The 27686-nt window shown below is 34.7% G+C and overlaps 2 protein-coding genes across 4 annotated transcripts; one reads left to right on the top strand and one right to left on the bottom strand.

Annotated features, from left to right (window-relative positions):
• Positions 1-2343: 2343 nt before the first annotated feature.
• LOC113738827 (ABC transporter A family member 2) lies at positions 2344-8885 on the bottom strand. 2 transcript variants are annotated; one of them, XM_072046336.1, is made up of 16 exons: positions 8372-8885; positions 7038-7335; positions 6739-6908; positions 6461-6646; positions 6228-6327; positions 5952-6148; positions 5652-5811; positions 5324-5553; positions 4787-4904; positions 4622-4698; positions 4402-4491; positions 4105-4248; positions 3716-4021; positions 3551-3631; positions 2827-3003; positions 2344-2727 (listed from the first exon to the last, which is right to left on the bottom strand). In XM_072046336.1, the coding sequence occupies exons 1-16, from the start codon at positions 8738-8740 to the stop codon at positions 2467-2469; spliced, it is 2964 nt and encodes a 987-aa protein (XP_071902437.1). In that variant the 5' UTR covers positions 8741-8885; the 3' UTR covers positions 2344-2466. The 2 variants fall into 2 exon arrangements, with proteins under 2 accessions (XP_071902437.1, XP_071902438.1); XM_072046337.1 differs by having other exon boundaries at positions 7038-7269; positions 8372-8884.
• Positions 8886-17060: 8175 nt separating this feature from the next.
• LOC113738566 (ABC transporter A family member 7-like) lies at positions 17061-27430 on the top strand. 2 transcript variants are annotated; one of them, XM_027265806.2, is made up of 18 exons: positions 17061-17249; positions 18287-18668; positions 18782-18861; positions 18998-19142; positions 19357-19476; positions 19565-19689; positions 21703-21861; positions 22484-22646; positions 22732-22857; positions 22947-23030; positions 23807-24162; positions 24544-24744; positions 24980-25089; positions 25201-25285; positions 25809-25937; positions 26022-26127; positions 26585-26673; positions 26932-27430. In XM_027265806.2, the coding sequence occupies exons 1-18, from the start codon at positions 17151-17153 to the stop codon at positions 27229-27231; spliced, it is 2859 nt and encodes a 952-aa protein (XP_027121607.1). In that variant the 5' UTR covers positions 17061-17150; the 3' UTR covers positions 27232-27430. The 2 variants fall into 2 exon arrangements, 1 of the variants encoding a protein (XP_027121607.1); XR_011813232.1 differs by lacking the exon at positions 26932-27430 and having other exon boundaries at positions 26009-26127.
• Positions 27431-27686: the final 256 nt, after the last annotated feature.

Genomic DNA, 27686 nt, shown 5'->3' with positions numbered 1-27686 from the left:
GGGGTAGGCTGTAAATCAGTTGAATCCTTAACAAATATTTGGACTTTTGTTTTGGGGGGTTTTTGGATGCGGTTGAAAAGTTGTAGTATGTTTGGTGTATGCTTGGATGGGGTTTTTGGTAAGTGAGGGTGGTTTTTTTTTTTATTATTTAAATATGCTGGAACGGTAATAGTAAGAGTGTAAAAGAAAGTGTTTTTTTTTTATTTTTAGTTTTAACGGCACATCTAATCTAGTCTAACCTATTCCTACTGGAGGGGAGCTTACTCCTACTAAGTCAAGAGAACCTGACGGAAACTGAACCACTATTAGACCAAACGAATTCACTACGCACCCGTATATATTTAAACCAATCCCCATATAGAGTCACATTGATGGAAGGTAAAGTTTTAACCCTTAACCTCCCATCTCACAATTAATGTGGTGGCCAACTCCTCTAGAGGGAGTTGGTAAAGAAAGTTTAAAGATGATAAATGTATTTTATCATTACATAGTGTAGATGGTAAAGATATAGACAACAATTACTCGATGGATGAAATATCATGATAGAACTGAATCGATTTTGAGTTTGAGATTAATATTTCGGACCGAACCGAACCAAACAACTATCATAATGTATGGTGCCGTTTTTGGATATTAATAAGATATGAGATCTTACAATAATTTAAATCGTATCATACGATTTGTATGAATAACTTAGCACTTTTTCTTTTCCATTCTTTAAAAAGAATTTGGAAAGTATGGTTGATGATGTAGGGCATATAGGGTTATGATGAAATAAAAAATCTCTTTCTTGTGTCATAGACTAATAGGAATCCCAATTTATACCCAACTTCAAATCCTCAAGTGGAGTAGGCATATAAATTTTGAATGTACTGTGTAAATATTAATTAAGGAAAAGAATCATGAATATACTGTACAAAACCTTATTAATTAAAGCTACATCATTCTGTATTTCTGTTGAAATATTTTAAGATATCTTGTGATCTGGATCTCTCTGAATTTATCACGCCCCACAATGCAGGAATGATATTAATTTGAGAATATTATAGCATTCAATTTGTGCGAAATATTTGAATAGAGAAAAATAGATCAATTTCTTCTCTACATATGTAGATTTGTGAAGGGCAGCGAGCTAGGTAATTTGAACAAAAAATTTTGAAGGGCAAATTAGTCACTGCAAAGTATCCAAAATTCTATACTAGTACTAATTGATGTGAAATGAGAGATAATTAACCAACTATGGTTCTAAAAAAAAGTCAGATCTGCTTTTAACATTTCTAGCAAATCCATCAGTCAAAATGGATTATAGAACTAAAAACTTAAGAGGAAAACTCACCTTCCAAAGTTTTATATGATGAGGAGAACTTTGGCCAACAAAGAGGAAACTGGACTATTAGATTTTGCAATTACCTACTTCTCATGTAATTAGTATTCATTGATTTGCGTGGCCAACTTTCCTCCATAAGCATTCATGCATAGCTTTCTAATGTAGCATGTAGAGTTTAAATCTAGTGTGTGGAAAAGAACAGTTGGGCAGATAAGGGTTTTTCCATCTACCATTAATATTAATCTCTATAATGAAAAAAAAAAAAAGCATTCATGCATTGATTTCCTTTTTATTAGGTTTTAATTGTTATGTGTACTAAATGCAAATGCTACATATTTTGATGCTACGGTTAACCATGCATTTTCTTGTGATTTAAAAAACCTAGCAATGAAGATTAAAACTAAGTTTTAAGCTATTAATTCTCATATGATTATGTAAAGCACTAGTTGAGGGCCTTTTTTTTTTTCTGGAAATATATACTTTCATTAAATCTGCACTAATTATTAAGGGTTTCAAAGAGATCGCATGGGCTTATTTTTGGTATAATCCACAGGTGTCCGCATCCGTTTTACGGTCTGCAACTAATCCTGTTCGAATCGGGTCGAGCCCCATAGGGGTAGCTCTCCCAACGTTGTTTTTTCCGTTCCCATGGGTTTCGAACCAGAGACCTCTTCCACTTGCACCAACGTTGTTTTTTCCGTTCCCATGGGTTTCGAACCAGAGACCTCTTCCACTTGCACCAACGTCCGTTGGTGCATGGGCTTATTTTTCGTCCACACCTTATCGCATGATTTATTTTGGTGATGCACATTTCAAGTTTAACGAATTATTAGAGTAGAACGTAGCGCATGATACGGACGCACGCTTAAATTTGGAAATTTGGTGATTAATTTGTGCCTCTTTCTCATTCTTCTCAAAACAGATTATCGATTAAGATTTGAATTGAATTGTATTAAGATTATCTCATTCTTCTAAAAGTGTTTTGTATCCATTCCTGAGAAGGGCTGTAAACAAGATTTCTGCGAAAGAATCTTATAGCTGTAATAAGTTATTGAAACAAAATCCCAACTCAAATGACACACCTCAAGACACATACAAGCATATAGCATGTATAATGTTTTGCATTTGACAAAGAATTACTAAGAGTTTACATGATTGATTTGATCAGGATCAATTAGAAATCCATAAACTTGTCCTGATCGGCCTAAAATTCTTCTACGAGATGTGACTGCTGATGGTCTTGCTTCAACATGAGGTGGTATTGGACTTTCAGTAGAGTGACCAGAAATGCAGAGGCCTCCTGTGTCATCTTGGTTCCAATATACTTCAACCATGGTACCTCTAGGATTTTCTGCAGTTTCTGTTCCAGGAATTCCCACAAATCTAGCTCCTACAGGTACCTATAACATTGACAAAGACAGAAAGAAATGTGGACATTAGTAAATTGAGAATTGATCTAGTTTTCTATGATCAGAAAAGAATACAAGGGAAATACATACTTGGATAGATCTGCCAGAGTTTAAAGTCAGAGTTTCGTATCTTTCTTCAGCTATAGCAGTTTCCAGCTCTGCTTGCTTGGCGATGTTCAGAAATACTTCTTCAAGAGTTGTAAGACCAAGTTGGATGTCTGCTATACCAAATTCTCTCTCTCTTTCTTGGAGCTCAGCAAAGAAATTCTGAAAAATGTTTTGCAATTTTAAGGAGCTAAAAGAGAATAGGTTCGAATCTGATCCTATCTGGATATACGTAAATCCCAACATCTTAGAACTCAAGAGAAAGTGTACGAGAACAAAGGCGTCTATGCTTGCAAATGCACTAAATGAAAAAGAGTGGAATGTTTCCTCGGAAGAATAACGAATTTAGGAACTTTAAAGAACAAGAACCTCTGCATGTTACAAAAGCTTCAAAAACCAACATCTCAGAAGGATAAACATCGTGTGAAATAATGGCATTCTGATGATTGATGTTCTTTGTTGATTGAGTGACACCAACGAACTTGTTTCATCCATATCAACTTGGCTTAATTAGTGCTTGCTTCTTCTTTGTAGAATCATGCTTTGAGAAAATTGAAGACCAGATTGAATGAGATTATATCCTGAGTAACTATGGTCCATATGCAAATGTGCTTATTTGCTGAGTCTATCTTTTCACCTCAGAAAAAACCTTTCTTGAAACCCCAAATCATATCTCATCAAACAAAACATATGAAGTAAGAGTGATTACCTTCAGGAGCTTTTCCTTGTCATGCTGAATTACAAAGGTCAGGAAAGACCTGCTCTCCTCTTTAGGTACCACATCTAAATGCTGATGGAAAAGTGAACAAGGTTCTGTCAGATATGCAGTACCCTAATTTCTTCAAGACTAAAACAAGAAGGTTGTCAGACTTACGTCTTTAAAGAACTGTTTCACTGCTTCAACTTCTGTCGCAGTAACATTATCTTCTCTGTTGTTTGGAGTTCCATAAGTGGCCCCTGAAAAACTTATGCTAGCAACAAAGCCAGTTCCAAACTTTGATTTTAACCTTATTGAAGTCCCGATGCAGCGAAGCCTTCCTTTTGCCATAATTCCTATTCGATCGCTCAAGATATCAGCTTCTTCCATTGAATGAGTAGTCAGAATGATTGCACGACCTCTTTTTGCATCTTCAATTATGTCCCAGACATATCTTCGAGTTACAGGATCCATACCAGTTGTCTAGAAGTGAAACAACATGCACATCTATTATGTTTCATATCAAGGAGACAATTAGGTAGAGTAAATGTTTCTGATCTACTAACCGGTTCATCTAATACAACCAATTTTGGTTCACCAATAAGGGCTATGGCAACGCTAAGACGCCGTTTCATTCCGCCACTATAGCTGCTAGCTCTCATTCTGGCTGCCTCAGTAAGTTTAACTTCTGCTAATGATCTTTCCACAACCTGTTTTTAGAATCAACATTCAGGCTAAAAACAATGAACCCTGTGACTTCATCTCGTCTAAATTGAACTTTGCATAAAACAACATAGCACTTCTACAGGTAAAAGAAAAAGAACTGGAAGCGAGAACTTGAGTTAAGTTTGTTTAGCACTCACAGACTTGATTGAGGAAGGGGTCAGGCCTTTGATAGTTGCAAAAAGGTGGAGATGCTCTTTGCCGGACAATGCATCCCAAAGAATGTCAAACTGCAGAGAGGTAAGTGAATGAATCTCATCTCTCTAACTGGGTAACAGAAACTTTAATTTTCAAATTGAGCTAAAGTCAAACATTAGCCAATAATTTAGAAAAAAAAAAAAAGTTTCAAGGAAGAGTCACCTGAGGACAAACTCCTATCATCTTTCGAATGTTTGACATGCCTGTGGAACTTCGGATGGAATTTTCGTACACCAATGCTGAAAAAGAGGTTTTCTATCCACTTGAAGCGATTGCTTTTGTCATGTACATTCCAACACTAGGCAAGGAAAGTGTAAGAAACATTACCATCTCCACTGGTAACTGGGGTAATACCAGTCAAGCAATTGATAGCAGTAGTTTTTCCTGCTCCATTCGGTCCAAGCAGACAAAATAACTGATCTTTTGGAAAGTTCAGCCACAAACCCTGACAAAAAGCTTCACCTTTTAGGTACCGCATGTATTTTGGAGACTTGGCAAAAAAGAGGAAGAAAGTTGCAAGCACATATGCAAAGAAATGATTGATCATAGCGAATGAGACTGCTAAGGCACAAAAATTCACTCTGATTGTTATAGCGTGTCAGTGTTTTGTTAAAGTATAGTTCCTTCTGCTTCATAAAATGGAGAAGAACCATGTGGTTATATATGTTTTACCATAACAATGCCTTGCATGATCTGTGTAGTACACACATTGCCATAGCTAAGATTGTAATGTGGCCGAGTACTTCTGATGTAAGAACACCATATTCGTGTCATTATAAAAGCTAAGAAACTCGTTTGACTGTAAAAATCTCCTTGACAACCAAAGAAGATGGTTTGTTATGTATGACCAAGTGGTATTCTTACCTTGAGAGCATGGTAAGCAGAAGAGCTCTTGCAATTACAACAACAGATGTTTCTTCTCACACCAGGAAATGTCTTCGCCAAACCACGTAGCTGAACTGCAACATTTGAATCAAGCAAACCTTCTGCTGCCTGCTGTTTAACAAGGTTTTCCTCTTCCAGGACATCTTGGTCATCTGGTATTATATTCTCTGCGGGAAGATTTGACCGTGTGCAGCTACAAACGCCACCCTCTATATCATGAGTGCAATTTTGGCTAAAATTATGAGTCATCAACACGAGAAACCAAGGTCCAATAAAAGGAGACAGATTTAGTTTTAAATCTCAGTACCTTCCACTCTGTTTCCACCTTTTCCCGTCCAGTACCAAGGACTCAAGAAGTAAAACGATGCTTTTCTCACCCCATTTAAATTGGGCATAATGTTGTCGAAGTAGATTGCAGCTATGAGCCACAGGAAGAATGTTGCTATAAGCCATATGTAAATATCATTCTGTCAGAAGAAAAGGTATAAGCAAATCAACTAACCGCTTTGTGCAACCTTAAAGCATTCGAAACTTACAACAACAGTATACACTCTCTGCATCACTAATGGTCAAATACTCGGTCTCAGGCAGCAAATTTTTAACTTACAATTGATATCACGCATTCTGTGTCATTTGGTGCACATTTTGACCTTCCACTCCAGCTAATTCCAGGGTCTTGTGGAGTTGCAGTAGCATCAGAGAGCAGTTGAAGGCCCTCAGATAGAAGATTTGGTGGAAAGAAAGACCAAATGATTCGAAAATAATTCTGGTAGTTATGACTGTATGGAAATCCAAACACTGTAACTACCTGAAACAATGAACAGATATGAGTTATGTTTAATTCATTTGCTGCTTCATTCACTAACTTTTGAAGATAGAAAACCTGCCTGAGTTATTGTACCAACAACGAAAATATAGTATGCGTAAGTTGTGGATGAAGATGTCTTGCTAATGAACGCAGACAATAGAAAGGCAAAACCAATCTGGCAATACAAGATACCAAACACATGTCAGTTTGAGATAAATAAATAAACTCACTTGGTTCTTTATTACAAGACGTTTATATAATCACAGAAAATGGCAAAATTCTTGGCCAGAATAAGAGGAAGATCTTACCATATTGAATTGGAAGAGGAAAAAGAGAAGGAACACAACCCCAAAGCTGTTGTTGAGGAAAAAGTCAAATTGAAACATCATTCCAAAAAGAACTGTCAGTAGTGATGAAAGCAGAGTGATGATACCCTCCCAAGCAACCCAAGACAACCAGTAGGCAGTGTCATAGAGTCCCATCATTGTCATGGTCTGCCATTCAAATGTGACAAGGTAAAAAATGAGAACAATATCGTGAAATGGCAGATACTCTTTTTAATATTAAAGCTCAAACAAGCTCACACCTGGCGAAGCTTGAGTTCTTTCTCTGTCACCAATGCATTGACTTGAAACACAAAGCCAAACATGGCAATAGCAAAGAAAAAAGTTGGCCCTGCTGTACCTAATGCGGAGAAAATTGTAATTGCAGGGTGTGCATATTCCTTAAAACTGACCTGCCAACTGAATTTTTGATCTGAACACATTCAAAGGATGTAATTAGAAGATGCATTTAGGCGAGATAAGAAATAAGTAAAAAAAATTCATCATCTGTAACAAGACAGGATTGAAATTTCAAGAAGAACTGCTATTTTGAGTGCTATACCTCCAACTAGAGAACGAGCTATTTCACGCTCCACAGCAATTTGAAATGGAATTTGGAACTTGAAAGTAGGATCCTCGTAATTTCCTCGCTTAGCTAATGGAGTGGAGTTTGTTTGTATACCATAACTGATAACGCTAGAATTTATTTCCATAAAATGCAGAGCTCCAGAACAATGCATGGGGTGATTGAGTAGCCATTCATCAACTTCACTTCTTGTCTTAAATGATTGAACCTTCACAAAGTTACAGAAAGCTGAGAGCAAGATTGTTCCCCCGGATCCCAACTTTTGATAATTGCACTTGATGCAGTAAATGATCACAGAAACAAAAAGGCGTATGTGCATGAGATGTTGCAGTTACTTTCCCTTTGTCATCTATCAGAAGCATTACAAAACGAATGGCCTCTAGTTTTCAGTGGATTAGATCAAACTTTAACATGTCTAGTATGAGAAGGTGAGCATTAGAGAGAGTATTTCTGGCATTTAAACATGCAAGATTGTAGTGTTCGATTGGGATGCAGGAACTTTGTCTATTAAAATCCCTTCATGTAATCTGCATTAATTCTACCTGTAGGACATATAATATTATTCAGCAGTTGCACTAGACTTTCTTGAACTCCCATGCATGCTTTCATGAATCAAATCCTAGAGCTAATCATCCTATCTACTTTGTCCAGATTCTAAAAGCTCACTTAATTAATCTGGGGATTAATATCATGCGTTAGCAGTATATAATTTGGCAACTTTAATATCTAATCAACAAGTGTCCCAACTACACAAACATCAAACGTCAAAATCGAGTGTTTTTATGTGCGTACGTACTCATTTAAATGTGCACAAGCTCAAAGAAAAAGCTATACATTTTTATTTATTTATTTTATTTTTGTTTGCATATGCAGTTTTTCTCCAGCATTGATATACTAGGATATACTAGCTTTAATTTAAGAAGTGAAGTCTTTAGAGATTAGACCAATAATTACTGGTGTATCCTTAATCCCTTTGTATTAGTTAGTCATTGGAAATGATCCAATTGTTGAATGAATGGCCATAATGGTTTGACATATGCCAAGAGACGTGGCTTTTTTACGAAATTGCCCCTTTGCTACTGTCCGTAATAAAAATAAAAAAAATTTTCCATGATGCTGGACTATGGTCAAAAAACGACTAACTAGCTTAGAAAATCAAAAGTTTACGAACTAAATATAAGTTTAGGGACTAAATCTGCTTTAGTAAACAGTTGAATGACTAAATCGGTGAATTTTTCCACCAAAAAAGAAGAAGAAGAAGAAGAAGATAATACAAATCAAGGCAAAGTAAATTTCAAACAAATGCATACCTTGGTTGAAGGGATTGGTCGTCCAGGATTGTTATCCATAATCTTCTGAACAATGCCAGCGATCCTTTGACTATCATTTCCACTCCAGAGAAAATCATAACAGGGTAGTTTGGCATAAAACTTGTCCTCACAGGGTGGAATTGCAAGCCCTGCTAAAGGCTTGGGATCGAAAACGTTCTTGAAACTCGTGTTGCCCGAATACCGAGCATCAATGGCCTTTTGGATGCAGAAGAGAAGGAAAATGAAGAAGAGGGATGAAAATAAGGAAACAAATGTGGACCTCTTGCTCCTCCAAGAAAGTAGGAAGTTTTTCTTGAAGAGGGCTTTGAACTGTTGAATCAGTAATGGAAAGCCACTTTGAAGTTCCATTTCTTTTCAGTGAAATCAGTAGTGTGTTCTGGGTGTTTATTTACTCTGTGTTTTTTTCTGTGTTTTTTGGAGTTCAAAAGCGGAGGTATTTATATATGAGAAGAAGAAGAAGAAGATGAAGAAGAAGAAGCAAGCGTTGAAATTCATGAAGGAAGGAAGGAATGTGGGAAAACGTAAAGTAAAGAATAAGCGCGGGTTGAGCTTGGGGATAGGAAGTTGACAGTTGATGGATTAGAAATGCCCCTGGTTTTGCATTGAATTACCAGATATGCCCCCTGCAATTTTTTCTCACCTACTGCAAAAATATATATATAAACCATGAGCCATTAGACTGATGACCACCACCAATGCATTAAAACTTGAATCCTTGCCTCTCATCAATTTGCCACATTAAGTGGCTTTATTTAAAAAATTCAGGCGGATGCATAGTATATCCGTTTGATTCGGTGATGGTTCAGTCCCCTTCGAATTACTCTTAGATCTATTCAGGTTCTCCTCCTCCCTCTAAGATAGGATAATCTATCATATTAACCAAAAAAAAAAAAGAAAAGAAAAGTATAAACTCTTTGAAAAAAGAAATCTTTTTATTAAGTCAAGAAATCTTTTGAATTCAAATTTGTGAGATGCAATTTGGACCGAAATTAACGTGGACCCTGGTGTGAATAAACTCCTTTAGAAATGAAAATGGTTCTACTTTCCAACTTGAGGAATTTCAAGGAAACTTGTAGGAAAATGATGATGGTGGTCCTTGTTTTGTTTAATGCTACAACATTGGTCGTTTTGTCCAGATTGGAAAGAGGAAAGTATATGAAGTCCCTAGTCATTCAATTGAAAAAGGAAAAAAAAATGATACTAAAAAAGTCAACCACCAATTTACCGGATTCGGGAAACTTACAGCCAAAGTTTTCCCACTTCAATCTCTTCTTTTGTTTTTATGATAATGCACCTCAAGTTGTCTATGAGCGCCTAGTGGTTAGGGAAGACTATTCCCTAAGAGTCTTCCTTGATATTTGAGGTTCTGATCTTGTGTCTGATAGTTAGGGATGAGAAGGATGTGAGAAAGGATGATTGATAGTTGAGATTTTGATTTGTGTATGATAGTTAGGGATGAGAAGGATACGAGAAAGGATGAAAAGGTAATATACACACACATATATATACAGAGGAAAAAAAATACATAGCAATATATATAGAACACCAACGCTTTGCTTGTCATGTATGTGATGGTGCGGCATACACACACAAATATGTTAACCCATTTTGGATTGTTATTGTATAGAAGCGTTTGATAGGAGAAATATACTGTACAGCACTTGTTTAAGACATGATCGATTTGAAGTAAAAAAAAAAGGTAGTTGAAAAATATGCTTAGAAATATTCTCGTCGAAAACTAAAAAAAATTTCCACCAAAAACACAATCCAAACAAGGTGAGCCGCTTTGGACATTAGATAAGAAATTCCAGCAATTCTTGGATTATTTATGGCCACAAATAAATAGGGTCCTTTACGGACTTTTTCGGTTACTAAAAGTCTAAATAGGGTTTCTTTCACCTTTGACCATTTTTTATCTTGGCTTGGGTTTTTAGCATTCTTCTTTGGTTGAGTAGGAGGTTTTTATACTTGTCTATCAATTTTTTTTTTTCAAAGCCTGGCAGGTTAATGCTTATGGCCAATGGATGTATGTGCATGTAAGCGCAAATGGACAGCATGTACAAGGAAAGTGTGTTAAATAACTCAAAATCTCTGCTATTGTTAGCTTTTTTTCCTTCAATAAAAAAAAAAAGCTAAAAGCTTGCAGGTTTTGAAAAAAATTATCCCCCCCCCCCCCAAAAAAAATAATCAAACGATTAGAATCATTTTAGTATAGGACCTATACAGGTTAGACAATCAAGTAAATAGTTTAGAAAATATATGAGTTAGACAATGCATTTGATAAAACTGAAGTTGAAAAATGAAATCTGAAATATGAATCCATTAAATTATTAAATATTAAATCAAATACATTTAAGTGTATATCACATTAAATGATAAGTGAATAGCTTATCACTTATTTTTTGAAGCAAGTTTTGCGTAGAAAATTCAGTACCACTTAATTAATTCAGATGTTTAATTTTTTATTATCAAACACGTCTGAATATATTAAGATCTAAATTCATTAAATTTAGGTATTGAATTGTATTATCAAAGAGGGCCTAAGTTGTTTGTTTACACATTCAAGCAAATATACAAGGCGTGACTTACATTTGTTTGAAAAGGGTTTTACTTCTGAAACTTTTTATGCTTCTTAGTCTTTATTTTCCCAATTAGATTGCCTGAATTATTGTCTTCTGGACTACTATATTGGTGCATGGTGCTCCTCATCAATTCACCTTTCTTTGATCTGTGTGTAATGGACATTCTTATCTATTTTTAGTCCTTCGAGAAAGCCTTGGTTTAGAACATCATTTTTTCTGCTGACCAAATAGAACAAAAAAATTTAAAGACTTCCGAAATATATAATTTAGTAATCATTCTTTGTACTTATTTCGTTTTCTATAATGGTACGGACGTACGGTCAACAATAATAAGATACTAGGAAAGTTCCTACATGGGGAAATTTCAAAGAAAAGCATATACCACAAGTAAAATCTTTCTGAGTAGCTCCGGCACTTTGACCCCCTTAGACTGTAGATTTTGGAACGAAGGTGGTGACCATTTTCCTAAAGCATAATAGCGCTCGGTCGAGCTTCATATGTCACAATAACGCGTTGGCCGTATAGCTCATCATTTTTTTTTTTTAAACACATATTCATTGAGACGTAAGGAATTTATATACAACTAATATCATATTTGATAATTCAATTCATCACTTAAAGTTTACGATTTTAAATTTTAATATGTTAAGATACATTTGATAACAAAAAAATAGTATAATATTTGAATTAATTAAGTGATACTGAATTTGTTTCAAAAAATAAGTAATAAACTATTCATGTATCACTTAACGTGATATGCTCCCAAATAATATGATGGTTATGGATGCTTCCCAGTCTGTTTTTTTTCCTTCCCTTCATTAGGTTTATTGTGTTTTGAAGTCTTGACTACATGATTGGTGCTCCTCACTAATTGTTCTGCTGTCAAAATAGAATAAAAATTCAATAACTTTGGAAATATTATTATTTATCATACCAATCTGAGAACGAAACACTTGTGGCCTTTGAGAATCAAAAACCAAAATCAAGAACTATTCATCAAGAACAAAAGAATCAAACTTTATATATGGCATTTTTTTTTCCTTTTTTGTCTGACACGATAGATCTATACTATTCTATACTAAGGGGAGGCAGGGACCTGAAGAGATCCAAAGATAACTTGGAGGGGACTGAACGCACTCGGTGACAACATTTTTAGGAGGCATTTAATAAATGAAAATTACTTCGGCTTTGTTTGAATTGTATTTTTCTGGTCTTTTTGTAAAAAAATTATTGTAATAATTTAATATATGTGAGATAAAAAAATAATTAAAAAATATGTCCACGGAAAAGGTAACGTACAATCCAAACACATCATTTGATCATGGTCTTAAGGTCAAATCTTGTGTGATGTATATAAATCCACGTGCATCGATTTGTTTGGGCATTTTTTTTTATTTGAATAGAGATTATAAATATATTAGCAAGCAATTGACTGGCCCTTTGGACTGTAGATTTTGGAATTGCGGCCATTTTCCTGAATTATTTAACGCTCAGCCCCTTGAAATGTCATAATAATGCGTTGCATAATTATCTAAATAATTTTTTTAACATACACCTTATCATGACATGATTGACCTTAGTAATAAATAACTTAATTGAGTTTACACACGTTAAGTTAAACTATATCAAAGAGTAGTATTATGATAATCTCTTTTTAATTAATTTAGTTGAGTGTGACTTCTTGTTCTTGAATGATCAATTAATCAATTTTCAGGAAGGAGAATTGGGCTCTTTGAATAGTAAATTTCCGGAAGATATGTATTTTTATTGAGATGGTAAAAGAAAATGCAAATAATAGTCTTTTCATTATTCTGGATAGACTTCAAATGTCAAAAGTTTACGTAAATAATAAAAAAGATTAATCAAAACTCAGGGTTTGTTTGGATTGCTTCATATTTTCCCAATTTTATTTGCTTACATCATCTTTACAATTTCCAATACACCTTTTTATCTTCCCAATATCTTTTTATCTCACATACATCACATCACAAAAAATGCTACAGTAAAAATATCTTAAATAATCCCAAATAACTTACAATCGAAACTGTAATAAATGCGTAGCAATTCGGACCAAATCTTACATCGATTCAAAGCAATTTCTGCCTTTCTTCCAACTTTTTTTTTATTTAATTCTAAATGAAGTTAATATACCATACTAATTTTTTGTATACAATAGTAGCTTTTCAAATCCAAGAAGTCAATAAATGCTAGAAGGCTACATTTTTTTTTTTTTACTTAAATCAATATTTACTGCCGACACTTTAGAAGCTGAGTTCAGCGGAAGAAGATCCCATGAGCAAGTAATTTCCTAGCTAGAATGACAATTAATTATAGTACTATTTCATCAGCAAGCAAATAATAATGTTTAAACATTTGTTTTTCATAGTCTTAATTAATTCAGTTCATCTAAGCAACTTGGCTAGCCGCGTTTTTTATGTACCTTCCCTACTAAGAAAGAAACCATGACCGCGGCGCGAACTTGTGGAGAAATTTCTCTACAAGAAACTCATCTATGAACACCTTTATGGTCAACATTTCTATCTATAAAAGAAATGAGTACATCTGGGGTCTGTTGACTGTTTCTACACTAATAAGGGAATAAATTAAGAATGGATATTTAGTAGTACTTCCCTAGATGTCCCACAAAATCTTCGTATTTTGCTGAGGGAATTGATATTTGCAGTACTCCTCGTTTAGGTTGCGTTTGAATTACAATTTTTTAGAGTTTTTTTTTTATAAAATGTATTGTAACGATTTGATATATATGAGGTGAGAAGGTGATTGGGAAATATGTTCACGGAAAGTGTAGAGAGTTTTTTTTTTATAGAAAACCCCTTTTTTAGTTTCCTTGCATTTCAATTCATTCACCAAAAATATAATATCCAACAAGTACTAGAGGCTAATTAGGGATTGCAGATATTAATTCCCTTTGTTCATTTGTGAAGTTGTGTATGCATCATCACTTGTTTTTATAACAAGGTAAAAAACAAAAAAGTCTCTTGTGTCAAGTCTAATATACAAAAAAACCCCCTATGATTTCAAAATATACAATACGACACCTCGAACTAAATTGTAAATGTGACGGAATCCATTAAATTTAACGGAAATTGATGAAATGACCAAAATGTCCTGATATAATTAAGCAAAAGACAGCTCAAAAACCACATATTATACATTAAGAGTACTATCCAACATCACAAAGTAAGTTGTAGCTCCTCAACAGGTCCCAAAAATTTCCTAAATAGCGCCCTTTTTTTGTTGAAATAATTATTTAGGAGCTAGGTTTTTACCCTAAAAAAAACAATTGTTGATGTGTAAATGTAGCATCCGATACCATCATCCACAATTGAGCGAACCCTTTCGCAAGGGGCACGAACGTGCCTAAGTAGCATAACAATCAAGAAAGGGTTGTGTGATTTTGGTCACTTTACATGTTACCTTGACCTAATTCAGTTTGCTAACTCATTGAGCACACCCCAAAAAAAATTTTTTTTTTTTTTTTTTGAGCAAGAATGAGATCAAGCAATATAAAACATACAAGTCCTTATCACTCCTAATAAGACTATGATGTTAATTTGTATGATATATAGTCTAACCTGCTTGCGTACACTTTTAACTAAACACCCAATGTAGAGACAATTAAATGTCAGGCTAGTCAACTTTTGAACACCTCTAGGCTCTAACTAATCACCTTAATAAAGAATATTCACCACCAAACAAAATTCAACACTTACTGACAATGAGACTATACATTCATTATACTTTTTGCTGATTTTTTTTTTCTTTTGATATATATATAAGATTATTTTTTTATGCACTGACAGTGTAGTTATCGGCGGAATAGCCAACGGTTTACATAAGGCCAATTGACTAACTTATTCGTCATGATTTTAAAGGCTTTAATCCAGAGATGTTCTTTGTTATTAGAAACTGAGAAAGAGATTTAACTAGGGGATTATCATCATGTCATCGCTAGACTTTTTCAGAAAGCTGAAAGGCAAATTGGGACGAGTCAAATGCAACCTTATCTTGTGAGCATTGACCAATTTATATATGCATAAGATAATTGTTGTCTGTCAAATTGTTCATAACCAACAACGTACACATAGATTGTGAAGATAGTTAAAATTATTTGAAGTTTGAAGATGTTTTGTTGCATAATCTTTCTTCTCTGCTAAGAATCCATACATGATTGCGAAGTTTGTGCTGAAATTTGAGTCAAGCAGTTATTTGTACGACCAAGCAAATCACAGGGAGAATCAATCCTTTATGGTCAACTAATAGGAGATACAAGTAATTAGTCATTTTTTGAGATAATTAACTGCCCATGGCACTTTACAGCCTACTTCGGTCTGGTCAATCTGTGGACTCCTGCAAGTTGCCAATAAAACTTTACAACTTACTTAAATTGAGAGTCTTCTTAATTAGTTTTTTTTTTTTTTCCCTTTTTTTGATTAATTTTTTTCTGAGCACAAATCCCCCCATTGAGCAAATTACCAACCCCATCAACTAACCTTTTTTCTTTATTTTTTTTTCTAGGTATTCGTCATGATTCATGACACTTTAAGGTTCCATCTAGAATTTTCTGGGCAATTTGAAATGAACCCGTCTAGTTTTGTCAACTAGACTGAGCCATTACCTTGTTTGAATTTTGATTTTTTTTTTATAGAAAATTTTTTTTATGAACATATTTTTCAATTATCTTTTTATCTTATAAACATCAAATTGGTACTATTATATATTTTTGTACAAAAATTTCACGTCATACGGTCACGACTATAAACAAAAATTGCTAAGAGTAAGTGTAATCTACGAAAATGAGTGTAATCTACGAAAATCTTCATACCTAGACATTAATAATATTGAAACTACAGGTATTGATGACGGGAGGGAAGATGGTCAAAACTGTACTATCCATAAACGAGTAGTTAAAGTTTAGAGATATTATTTTATAACCCCTTCTTCTCTGCTAAGAATCCGTGTTTGCGAACTTGTGATGAAATTGAGGAAAGTTTTTATACATACGACCAAGAAGAAGTGAACAAAGGGCAGATAGAATCTCTAGGAGATAAACTGATTAGTCAATCTTGAGTTTTTTAAACACCTTAGCATGACCTAATGGATCTTAATTAATACTTCACTGGATGTCCCTCAAATTCTTGGTTTTTGTTTCTTAAGATGTCGTGTGTACTTCTTTATTATTCTTTCCTTGTTTCATAATAAATTTTTTTTTAGTGTAAGCGCGAGATTTTAGAAGAATTTAAAATCTCTTATTTACACTCCCTACTTTCGTACCATCCAACCTAACCCTCTCCCAAAACACGCTAATGAGTTGAAAAATTAATCTCCTATTTTATCTGCAAGGCCTGATTTTAACTTTTTTTTTTATCTCTGTTAATTACTTATTTTGAGGTGGAAAAAGCTTTTGTGTTTTTGGAATATATTCAAGCTATCATTCTAAGAATTACTTTTTGACTAGAAATTAGGACTTCAATTCTTTGAACGTTTTAACATTGATTTCTTTAGTCACCTTTAACAAAAACCAGAACTAGCTAGTGAGATCATAGCCTAACTAGTATATAGCCTAGATTAATACGAATTTGTTTGGTAAAGTGAAAACAAAAAGATTTTGACACCGTTTCACATCTAATAAATGTTACAAATATCAGTCAATCTTTTTCATTGGTCATATAATTTGATAAATTGAGAAGGATTATAAGTAGAAAATTTTAAATTCGAGCCGTTTTACTTATAAAAAAAATACAAAAAAAAACTAATTTTGTATGCGTTGATATGAACTGAAAAACAAAAAAGTAGCATACGCGAAATGAGAGGGATCGGGGGAGTCTTGTCTATTGCGCGTAGATAGATACAGCGTCGTTGTTAGTTGTCATTTTTTCTTTGTGGTCCAACAAATAGAAAAATATATCTACAAATATATTATAATTATATATACGTAAGAGGGTCACTGTGGTCATTTCAAATATAGTTCCGTCTAGCGGCCTCGAGGGAAGTAAAAAGGGCAATTTCGTAAAAAGAAATTAAAGAAACATGTATAAATAACGACCCAATTTAAGAACTGGAACAGGAAGCAAGGGACGAGGATCTCAAACACCACCACCTCCTGGGCGCAAACTTCAATTTTAACGGTCAGAAACTAGTTCAGACAACAGAAAATGCCAGATACAACTCCTTCTTCTTCTTCTTCTTCACATGGCCCTGCAAGTTTCTGGACTCAGGCCAATGCTTTGCTTAGGAAGAATTTGACTTTTCAGGTAATCAGTTGTCACAGTTTATCGAATTTGTCTCTGTTCTGTGTATCCTTTTAGCTTATTGGTCATGGATTTTCTGACCCTTTTTTTAATCTTGTTATGTTAATGTAGTATATCTTGGGTTTTTGCTTTTAGGTGTGTTTAGCTGTTTGTTGGTGGACTAATTGTTTTCTTGATCAATAATAAGTTATCTTCATGATCCCTATGTTCTATGCTGGAAATGATAAGGCAGGATATTAGTGTACTTTAGGTGAAGAAAGTTATATATTGTTGATAAAAGATTTAGAATTCTTTGCCTTCTAAGGTATGTTACTTTACTGATGGCTTCTTGATGGATTTTACTGGAAAGGGAATAAAAACGAAAAAAAAAAAAGAGGTAAGATTGGTTGCAGCCTTCAAATTGTTTTCAAATTGTTGAGCTTGACATGAAATTCTTTTTTCTTTTTTTTTTTGGGTTTTGTACAGTAATTTAGTTTCATTCACATTTGGAACCTTGTTAATTGAACATTGCCATTTACAAAAGTTGGGCATACTATTAGTCATGTGGTGTCAGTAAAGAATTGAATTTGCAGAGATAATTATTCCAACGTATAAGAAGTATTTTCTACTAAGATTATAGTATTCTAGAACTTTTTATTATACCATAAAATAGATCCTCAAGCTTTTCTCCAGGTATAAAAGTTAGGTGCTGCATAACTGGTAACAAAACTTGAGTTGGTTTAGCATTTATAAAAGAACAAGTATCTAATTGCTTCCTTCTTGTCTCAAAACAGCTGACTCCTTCTCATTGTCAAGACTTATCTTTCATTAATCTTAACTCCACCTTATTTGTGACATTAAGCAATCTAGAACTACTAGTGTATGTATGCACTGTCAGTTTACGAAAGATTAATCCTTACTATTTCGATCCTCGGATTTCTTGGTTTTGTTTCATGCATCTAAACTGATAAAGTTAAACATTTTGTTTGCAGATTTTGTATTTCAAGGTAAATGGTTGATGGTAGTTTCTTTTCTTTTGCCCCTTTTTTTTGGTTTTTCAGAAAAGGAATATCAGATCAAATGTTCGGCTTGTCATATTCCCATTTTTGTTGTGCTTGTTGCTGGTTATTATCCAAGTTTTAGTCAACTCAGAATTGGATAAACCCAAAAATAAATGTGGCTGCACTTGTGTTGACACTAATGGGGATGGAAAATGCGAGAGAGTGTGTGGAATTGAATATTCTACACTGGATCAAGTGGCAACTTGTGCAATTCCTAGCCCACCAGAGTGGCCTCCATTGTTACAAGTACCAGCCCCTGAGTATCGTGCAGTGCTAACAGATTTTATTTCACATGCTGACTTGCCGAATGAGTCATGCAAGAGCACTGGTTCTTGTCCCGTGGCTATACTTCTGACTGGAAGTAATCGTACTCTTGGACAGAGTATGCAGCTCTTGTTCTTGGTCATGATATACTTCTTTGTAATTGATTTTTTGCCCTGCTGAACATGGGATTATCTAAATTGATGCATTTGTGCTTCATCTACAACTCTGTAGGTCTGGGTGCAAGCATGTTCCCAAGTTCATTAACTTTAAATGCTTCAGAGGTGTTATACAGCTTAGCTAATGATGTCTTGGTGAGCCTTTGTTTATTTTGCTTAAGTTTTGCCATTTCCTATTGGTAGTTAATTCAAGAGTAGTTACTTTGTACTGTTATTACTGCTTAATGCTTCTGGTGTTATGTTGTTGCTTGTGCAATATTCTGGAATTCAGGGTTCTGCATCAAAGCCTCAATTATCCAACTTCCTCGACCCAGCTTTCTTTTCTAATCTGCCTGTCTATTATCTCCAACCTCAATGTAGTTCAAACGTCACGTTTTCAGTTTCCTTCCCAGTAGGTTCTGCCTCAAGTAAACAAGGTACTATTCTTATGTCAACCATTATAGAAACTTAAACAGAGATGGTTTTCTATTTACTTTTGTCCTTTAGAGGAAGGCGAATCTGTTCTATGCATTCAAAAGAAGGAATTCTGCATGTCTCTTAGTTATTCCTTCATTGGTATGAATACTCTCTCACATTTACTAGACAGAAATCCATTTTCTGGACTATCAATATGTTCTGTTTCAAATGCAGAGATAAGTTGTGTTCAAGGTTTCCATTTGTGGCGAAACAGTTCTTCTGAGATCAATGATGAGCTGTATAAAGGTTACAGGAAGGGCAATCAACAAAGGAAGATAAATGAGATAACAGCAGGTTTGTTAGCCATGTTTCATGAATCTCTAACCTGCAGTAATTTATATTACTTTGTTTATTTAACTTCTGGTCTCATTCTCTTTCACAGGCTATGATTTCTTAAATACAGACCTGACAAATTTTAATGTGAGTATATGGTACAACTCTACCTATAAGAATGACTCAGGCAACAGTCCTCTTGCATTAACACGGGTGCCTCGTTCAATCAACTTGGTATGCACTATCTGGTTGTTTTTTATCTGTACTATTTAGGCCAACATTTTCTGAACTAGGTTATGTTTAATACCTGTTTGACATTTTTGACATTTGCAATTTCATGTATTTGATTGAGAACACAAGGCATCCATTGCGTATTTTACGTTACATGAAAGGACAAGGCTATGCAAAGAGAATGAACCTGAAACCTGTTTGCAAACTTCAATAATGAACTTTACTTTAAATGTGATACTCTGCCTGAGAATAGGCGTTTATGCTTTTGTGAGAATCATTAAAATTAAAATACACAACAAAGTTGAATAGGACTGCCTCACCTTATTACTGTTTATACAAATTTGTGGCAGTCAAATTATGGAGGTTTCATCTTCATTTTTTTCTTTTTCTTTTCTTTATTAGTTTAATGTGCTTTTGGAAATTCATACTTTAGCTATGTACTGGTAAAAAGATTGCAAAAAAGTAAGAAAATGAGGTAAATTGCACAGATGCAACAAATCTTTGTTAGGTACTTCTATCTTCTATCTGTTGTGCTGCTTCAAATAATAGTATCTCCAGCCACTGGAATGATGAGGTGAAGAAATGAAGATATATCTGTAGTTGTATGAGCAATTGCATGCTATCCTGATAATTACTTTGATTTATAAGTTGCGCACATTTGGCTTCAGATTGCGTTATAGTTAGCACCATCTGTTTACCTCATTTTCTGTGGATTAATAACTTACAACTGTTACATCCGTGCATATGTCTTCTGAATTATAAGTGGGAAGCAAAACTAGATTTTGGGATACGATTCAAGCTAATTAAAGCAATAGATTATAGTTGTTTCCATCCCCATCGATGCCGTAAATTTCAACGTGAGAACTGAGATTCCTGAGTCAAAGAGCAGCAAATTTTTTCCATCTCATTATCAACTTAATTTTCCAAACATGAAAGGTAAACTGAATTACATTATAATTGTTCCAACGTTCTCAATTAAGTCACAGCATCCTTTTTCTATAATTAGGAAATAGAACTCTTTTCGTAATTTTTCTATAGGTTGACCCTGTAACGAAGAAAATGCCAAAAAATATGACCCCTTTCATGATTGAGCTCATGCAGCTTATCAGAGCCTTTTCTTTTTACCATTGTCACAAATAACATTGCTGGAGAAGAAAACATCCTGTGGAAATTTACTTTTCAAGCATGATTATGTGATTTTCTGAATGGTCCTTTGTTTCTGTTAAAGCTTTTTAGTCGCTTCCTCATTCAATTCTGCTTTTCTCTATAAAATTCCTTGCAAGAAAAAGTTTGAGTCAAATATCAAGGCTTTCTTTTTTGATAATGGACTGTGATTTTTTAAATGTTAATGGGAAGGTCAATTCACCTGAGTTTCCTCTGCTAAGAGTTGTACTTCTGTTTATTTGACAATAAAGAAGGTGAAATAATTGTTCATTCTCTACGAAGATATTGCAAAAGTCAGGGCACCATCTTCAGTTTGTCCTCTGAAGAGTTACATTCTTGTTTAATAAAAAATGTATTTTTTGGATGATACATAGATTTATAGGACCTTTCAATGTGTGATTGGAGTTATCTAATATGCCTCTGAAGCATATTTGATGTTGATGTAACCAGGTAACCTTTCATGGACAATTAACTGCTGTAAGGTGTCAGAGGTTCTTCTATGTGTTCCTTAATTTTTGCTCCATTTGTTGCCTGTCCTAATAAATCTTTGGTAGGACCATCTAGGAGTTTGTTCTCATGCTAAGCATACCAATATTTGCAGAATTTGTAGTGTCTATCTTAAGAACTCTTTGAGTAGCCGCTGAAACTTTGTTTTTATTATCAACATTCCTTAATATGTCTCAGTCACTGGCATCTCGTCATTATTGATTAGTGAGGCTTTGTCATTGTTCACAGTTGTAGCTACTGAAATGTGCTTGAATGCACATCGGACTTTGTCAAACTGAAATCTGTATTACATAAACCCAAAGAGGTCATATATGTTGGGTTAACATTTGGCCGCTACATTTGCAGGCATCAAATGCTTATCTCCAGTTTTTACTTGGACCTGGTACTAAAATGCTGTTTGAATTTGTCAAAGAAATGCCAAAGCCAGAAACAAAACTCAGGCTGGATTTCTCTTCTCTGCTTGGACCACTATTCTTTACATGGGTTATTATAAAACTATTCCCTGTGAGTAAATTAAGTGTATCATCTCATATGGAATTGTTTCACTCTACTACTCAAGCTTCCATCTTGATATATTGTATCTGTAAATGGAAAACATAACCTGAGTATATCCAGTTAAGATGTTTTTCTTCTTGATGAAATCATGATCTTCTCTCCCAATTGTAGTGACTGTTGAAAGATATTGATCAGATATAGTAGCTCAGTGGAGCTTTCAAGTGTTTTGTATTTAAGTAGTTGAATGCAATTAGTTATTTAACTACTTTGCTTCTAACACTAGTAAGATTTAGAATTGGGTAGATGAAACATCACTTTGGTAAAAATTTTTCCAACACAAGTCTCATCTTAGCTTGGAAAACTGAAACATGAGAGAAGTTTGTGCTAATTTTCTCAGATTCCATCATTAAGCTTCTCTAGTTATTGATTTGTTTAACATAAGTTGCATCTTCAAAAAAAAAAAAAAAAAAAGCTTACATTGTGTAGCCTTAGTATAAGCAATGTCATGGTTGAAATTGTTCAAGAATGTTGTTATGCTTGTTATAATGCTTGAATTTATTATTGTCCTGCCTCATGATACATGCATTAAGTTAATTATTCTGCTCTTTGATCAATTCTCCTCTTTGGATAGGTTGTACTAGGCTCTCTGGTTTATGAGAAGCAACAAAGGCTAAGAATCATGATGAAAATGCATGGGGTTGGCGATGGTCCCTATTGGATGATTTCCTACGCTTATTTTGTTGTATTGTCTTCTGTATACATGCTAGTTTTTGTCATTTTTGGATCAGTGATAGGTAACACCACAAGCAACAGATCACTTCTTTTATTTTGATCTTTTATTTGATTAACTAAAATTATATAGTATTTTTGTTCTTGCAGGATTGAAGTTCTTCACACTTAATGATTACACTATCCAGCTGATATTTTACTTTTTCTACATAAACTTGCAAGTATCATTGGCTTTTCTTGTTGCTGCATTATTCTCAAATGTCAAGACTGCTACAGGTGTAGTTTCAGCTAGTAGATATCATTTCTTTAACAGGGCAAACATACTATAATGCTCACAAAGTCATGTTTTTATATAATTGTCACAGTTCTAGGGTACATATTGGTCTTTGGAAGTGGTCTCTTGGGTGGTTTTCTTTTCCAGTTCTTTCTGGAAGATTCGTCATTCCCGAGTAAGTGAAAAGCCTTAACTGTGCCATTGTCTCGTGTTATATGCCAGATTATTATTCCGTTACACTAAAGGAGAAGTCTTTTCAGAAGGCTCATGGATAAAATAGCAACCAACACTCTTGTCTGTTGGAGTTCTATTATCCATAGGCCCCAAGTAGCATAGTATAAGCTTTTGATTGTGTCAGTGCGAGTCAAGCAATTGTGTGTGTCCTGAACTATGTTCAATTTGTTGTTGATAGTAATTTAAATTTGAAGACACTTTGAGATCATTTGTTTCATGGTGACAAATCCCATTTTTAGCATGTGGTCATTGTTGGAATCCCGCCCGCATTGGAAAAGGATAAAACAAAAGCTGGGATATTGTCTACACTTTATAGAAATTAGGTAATGTAACATGTACCTTACTTAGGGAAAATGACATCTGCAAAAGTGATTTCCAAGCATAATTGTAACCCCAAAGATGATAGAACATCAATAATCATTCCGCTGTCATGTTGGTTCTCTGTAGTTCGAGGGTTGGAGGTCAACTCACAACATTAGACAGTTTCTCATATGAAATTCATTGATGTTATTATCAGGATTGTTTGAATGGATTTCAAATACTGTTAACTTTAAAACATGGACTCCAGATCATTTTTTTTTAACTTCCTTTGCGTTTTGCAATTCATGACCTTCTTATCTGCCTATTTTCAATTTGTATGGTTTTGTTTCTACAATTTTTTCGGTGTTCATTGTTGTCTTGTTTCATCATACTAAGAATGATCTGAAAATTGTTCAGGAGGCTGGATCATAGTCATGGAATTATATCCAGGATTTTCCCTTTATCGGGGCTTGTATGAGTTTGCACAATATGCATTTGCGGGAAACTATATGGGGACAGATGGGATGCGATGGAAAGATCTAAATGATAGCAAGAATGGGATGAAAGAAGTCTTAGTCATTATGTTTATTGAATGGTGGGTGGTTCTTCTCATCGCGTTTTATGTTGATCAAGTTAAATCATCAGGAAAAAGTCCTACTTTTTTCTTGCAAAACTTCCGAAAGAAGCCCTTATCATCCTTCCGAAAGCCTAGTTTGCAAAGGCAGGGATCTAAAGTTTTTGTTGGCATGGAGAAACCTGATGTTCTCCAAGAGGTAATTTCATTAATTCCTTTTTAGTTGATCATAAGCTCGGGGGTCAGGAAAAAAAATTTTAAAAAAGAAAAAATGTTGCCCTTTATTTGAATTGAGAGTGCTGACCAGTGTTTCAGCACTTGAAGTTCCGTGATTATGAACTGTATTTGTTAAGTAACTATAGTTATCTTCACTTTTTGAATAGGCACTAAAATTCACCTTTGCCTCACAAATGGGACTGTTGCATATAAAATTTTAGTTTGTTTAACAAGCATCTTTTTCTTTTATTCGGAATGACCCATCAGTTATGTAATCAATATTGCTGTGAAAAGATAGGCTACTGCATGATTAACTCCTCTGTATGTCTGCATTTTTAATTGTTATTCCATCTTTCATCCTCAGAGAGAGAAGGTTGAACAATTGATGCTCGAGCCCAGCACAGGTCATGCCATCATCTGTGACAATCTAAAAAAGGTGTATCCAGGAAGGGATGGAAACCCAGAGAAATTTGCAGTGAGAGGACTGTCACTGGCTTTGCCCCGTGGGGAATGCTTTGGTATGCTTGGGCCTAATGGTGCAGGCAAAACTTCCTTTATAAATATGGTCAGTTCAATGTTCTTGCTTCATTTATATATTACTGAAGTAGTAACCATCCAAGCTGTAACAAAAAGCAAACATTTTATTTTGTTGGCTTTTGCATATGTTTCTTGTTTAACGTATTTGAATATAACTTTCAATATTCTCCATGAACTTTTATTGAGATCAGCTTCTGGGTTTAGTTTCCTATCTTGGCCAGACACTGAAAGATTTGTTTCTATGCTTGTATTTTTGTTAACAGATGATCGGACTTATAAAGCCAAGCTCTGGTACTGCATATGTTCAAGGGCTTGATATTTGGAGCCAGATGGATAGCATTTATACCAGCATGGGTGTCTGCCCACAACATGAGTATGCATTGATGTTATTTATTATTTTAATTTACTATAAACAATTTCGTCTATTTCTGTTTATCAGTTTATCCCCTACATGTCTTCCATTTACTATGTTAAATGTATACAGTCTTCTGTGGGAAACGCTAACTGGGAGAGAGCACCTGCTCTTTTATGGAAGACTTAAGAACCTAAAAGGTGCTGCTTTAACACAGGTAAGCAATGTTGTTTTTGATCTGGCAACATAATGTACCTTAGCAATTTGGGATTGGTGCTTCTAAAAGGAATGACTGTGGGAATATTTTGCTGTTAAATCTGATGACAGTAATTGGTGGATGTTTAAATGACTAAGTTGATATCCTGTGGCAATCATTTTTGCCCTAATTCGTGAGAAGAGTGCTGGGAGAGTTGTATTAGTAAATCTTAAAACTATTGCATGAAGTCATAGACTTTAAATCAGCAGAATCTAATCACAGTTGTTATATCAAGAATTTGCAGCTTCATAATGGTTAGCAACGACATCAGAGTCCAAACAAAGGAGAACACTATCTAGATGGATAGCAAGTGTTTATTCTGCATTTTACTCGTACTTTCTTTGTCATGGCTTGCTGCATACTGATTCAAATTATGTTAAAGATGCTACAGAGAGTGGGAGAGTAACACATGTATGAAATGAAAATTGTCTTGGGATTTTTGTCACGTTTGACGATTTCTGAATTTGGTAATGAGCCGTTGCAGGCAGTGGAAGAATCTCTTAAGAGCGTAAACCTATTTCATGGAGGCATTGCTGACAAGCAAGCTGGGAAATATAGTGGAGGTATGAAGAGGAGGCTTAGCGTTGCAATTTCACTGATTGGAGATCCCAAAGTAGGCCTACATCCTCTTCCATTTATTACTAAGATAATTAAAGCAGCTCACCTTTTAACATAGCTTCTTAGGATAATTTGCTAGGTTGTGTATATGGATGAGCCCAGTACAGGACTGGATCCAGCTTCGAGAAATAACTTATGGAATGTTGTGAAGAGGGCAAAGCAAGACAGAGCAATAATCCTCACTAGTAATATCTACCTCTCTCTCTCCATCTCTCTTTCTGTCTCTCTCTCTCATGAAAATTAGAAAAGAACCTTGTTTCCTATATAGCAATATTGTTTTCCTTGCAGTAGTCTGTACCAAAATGAGACAATTGTGCTTACCTGTTGTTATAATTCAGACTCCATACCTATACTGGTGGCTGAAACCCTTTGCTTATGTTTACCGAGTATAGGACATTTGAAGCATAATCAGTGGGGATCTCTGCTAGTTTTAGACTGGGAAAATCAAATACACAATGAAATCTGCTCCTAAGACCGCACTCTTTCTCCCATAAATGCAAGCAGCCTCCTGAGGGCACAAACCTAACAAATTCCCAGACATTTATCACCTAAAATCATTCTGTTGGTTACAGTGGCTTGAATCTTGTTATTGGTGACATATTTGAGTGACTTATACTCGCTTGTCTTGTGGAATTATTTCAGCACATTCGATGGAAGAGGCAGAGCATTTGTGTGATAGATTGGGAATTTTTGTTGATGGCAGTTTGCAGTGTATAGGTAACCCCAAAGAGGTAATGACTTTGGAACCTTTCTTCACTGGGAAAATGCATTATCACTGTCTGTGCTATAAGATTGATTGATAACTGTGTTGCTTTTAGACTTCTACTAATTAAGTTCCCTGCCACCTCTAAATGGACCGTGCAACGGGTTTCATTCACAAGCTGCATTTCTTTTTTAAGAATCGAGCTTTTTATTGACCGACTTAAATGTGAAATCTGAAATCTGAAAGAGGAGCCTTATCGGTCTCATTTGGATATATTGCGTTTCAGTTGAAGGCTAGATATGGGGGCTTTTACGTGTTTACGATGACAACATCGGCTGATCATGAGGCTGAAGTGGAGAACTTGGTGAGACATCTGTCCCCAAATGCCAACAGGACATACCATTTATCTGGCACTCAAAAGTTTGAGTTGCCAAAGCATGAAATCAAGATTTCTGATGTTTTCCAAGCAGTTGAGAATGCCAAAAGCAGATTCACAGTTCACGCTTGGGGTCTTGCTGATACCACTTTGGAAGATGTGTTTATCAAGGTTGCTCGTGGAGCTCAAGCATTCAACGTTCTCTCATGAAATCATTTCTGATATCTGCTACATTTATTCATTAACCGATCACACTTCATTTTGGTGATCAGCATCCTGTACGATTGATTGTTGTTCATAGCATCAGAAATCTGTTATGACTGCTCCAGATTTGTAGACATAGTAGCTAAGCTGACAATAGCTGTTGAAACTGAAAGTAATAAATTCTTTATTTTTTATTTCACCAAAATTCTAGTATAAATTGCAGTCTAGATTTTCAACTTACTCCCAAAATGAAAAAAACATAGTCATCACGGAGGTAATCGGTATGCTGCCAAATGCAAGAACAATAAAAAAAAAAAAAAAAGTTAACTTGATAAAAGCTACCGTTTTGTTAAAAGTAATTTTTATATCAAAAACTCTGTTCCTAATTTTATGAGATGATGTTTACTAGATATTTTAAAAGTACTTTTAACATTTAAAAGTGCATTTTCATTAAAAACACC

Source organism: Coffea arabica, chromosome 4c (genome assembly GCF_036785885.1).
Source record: "Coffea arabica cultivar ET-39 chromosome 4c, Coffea Arabica ET-39 HiFi, whole genome shotgun sequence".
Classification (NCBI taxonomy): Eukaryota; Viridiplantae; Streptophyta; class Magnoliopsida; order Gentianales; family Rubiaceae; genus Coffea; species Coffea arabica.
The sequence above is the reverse complement of the archived record's forward strand: the minus strand, read 5'-3'. Positions and strand labels throughout refer to the sequence as shown.

Coding starts and splice junctions, on each gene's coding strand:
- LOC113738827 (XM_072046336.1), bottom strand. CDS start 8,740: ATGGAACTTCAAAGTGGCTTTCCATTACTGATTCAACAGTTCAAAGCC. Junction 5,812..5,951: donor CAGAATGCGTGATATCAATT/GTAAGTTAAAAA, acceptor TTCTTCTGACAG/AATGATATTTACATATGGCT. Junction 3,004..3,550: donor ACAAGGAAAAGCTCCTGAAG/GTAATCACTCTT, acceptor AACATTTTTCAG/AATTTCTTTGCTGAGCTCCA.
- LOC113738566 (XM_027265806.2), top strand. CDS start 17,151: ATGCCAGATACAACTCCTTCTTCTTCTTCTTCTTCACATGGCCCTGCA. Junction 17,250..18,286: donor GGAAGAATTTGACTTTTCAG/GTAATCAGTTGT, acceptor TTGGTTTTTCAG/AAAAGGAATATCAGATCAAA. Junction 22,858..22,946: donor AAATGTCAAGACTGCTACAG/GTGTAGTTTCAG, acceptor TAATTGTCACAG/TTCTAGGGTACATATTGGTC.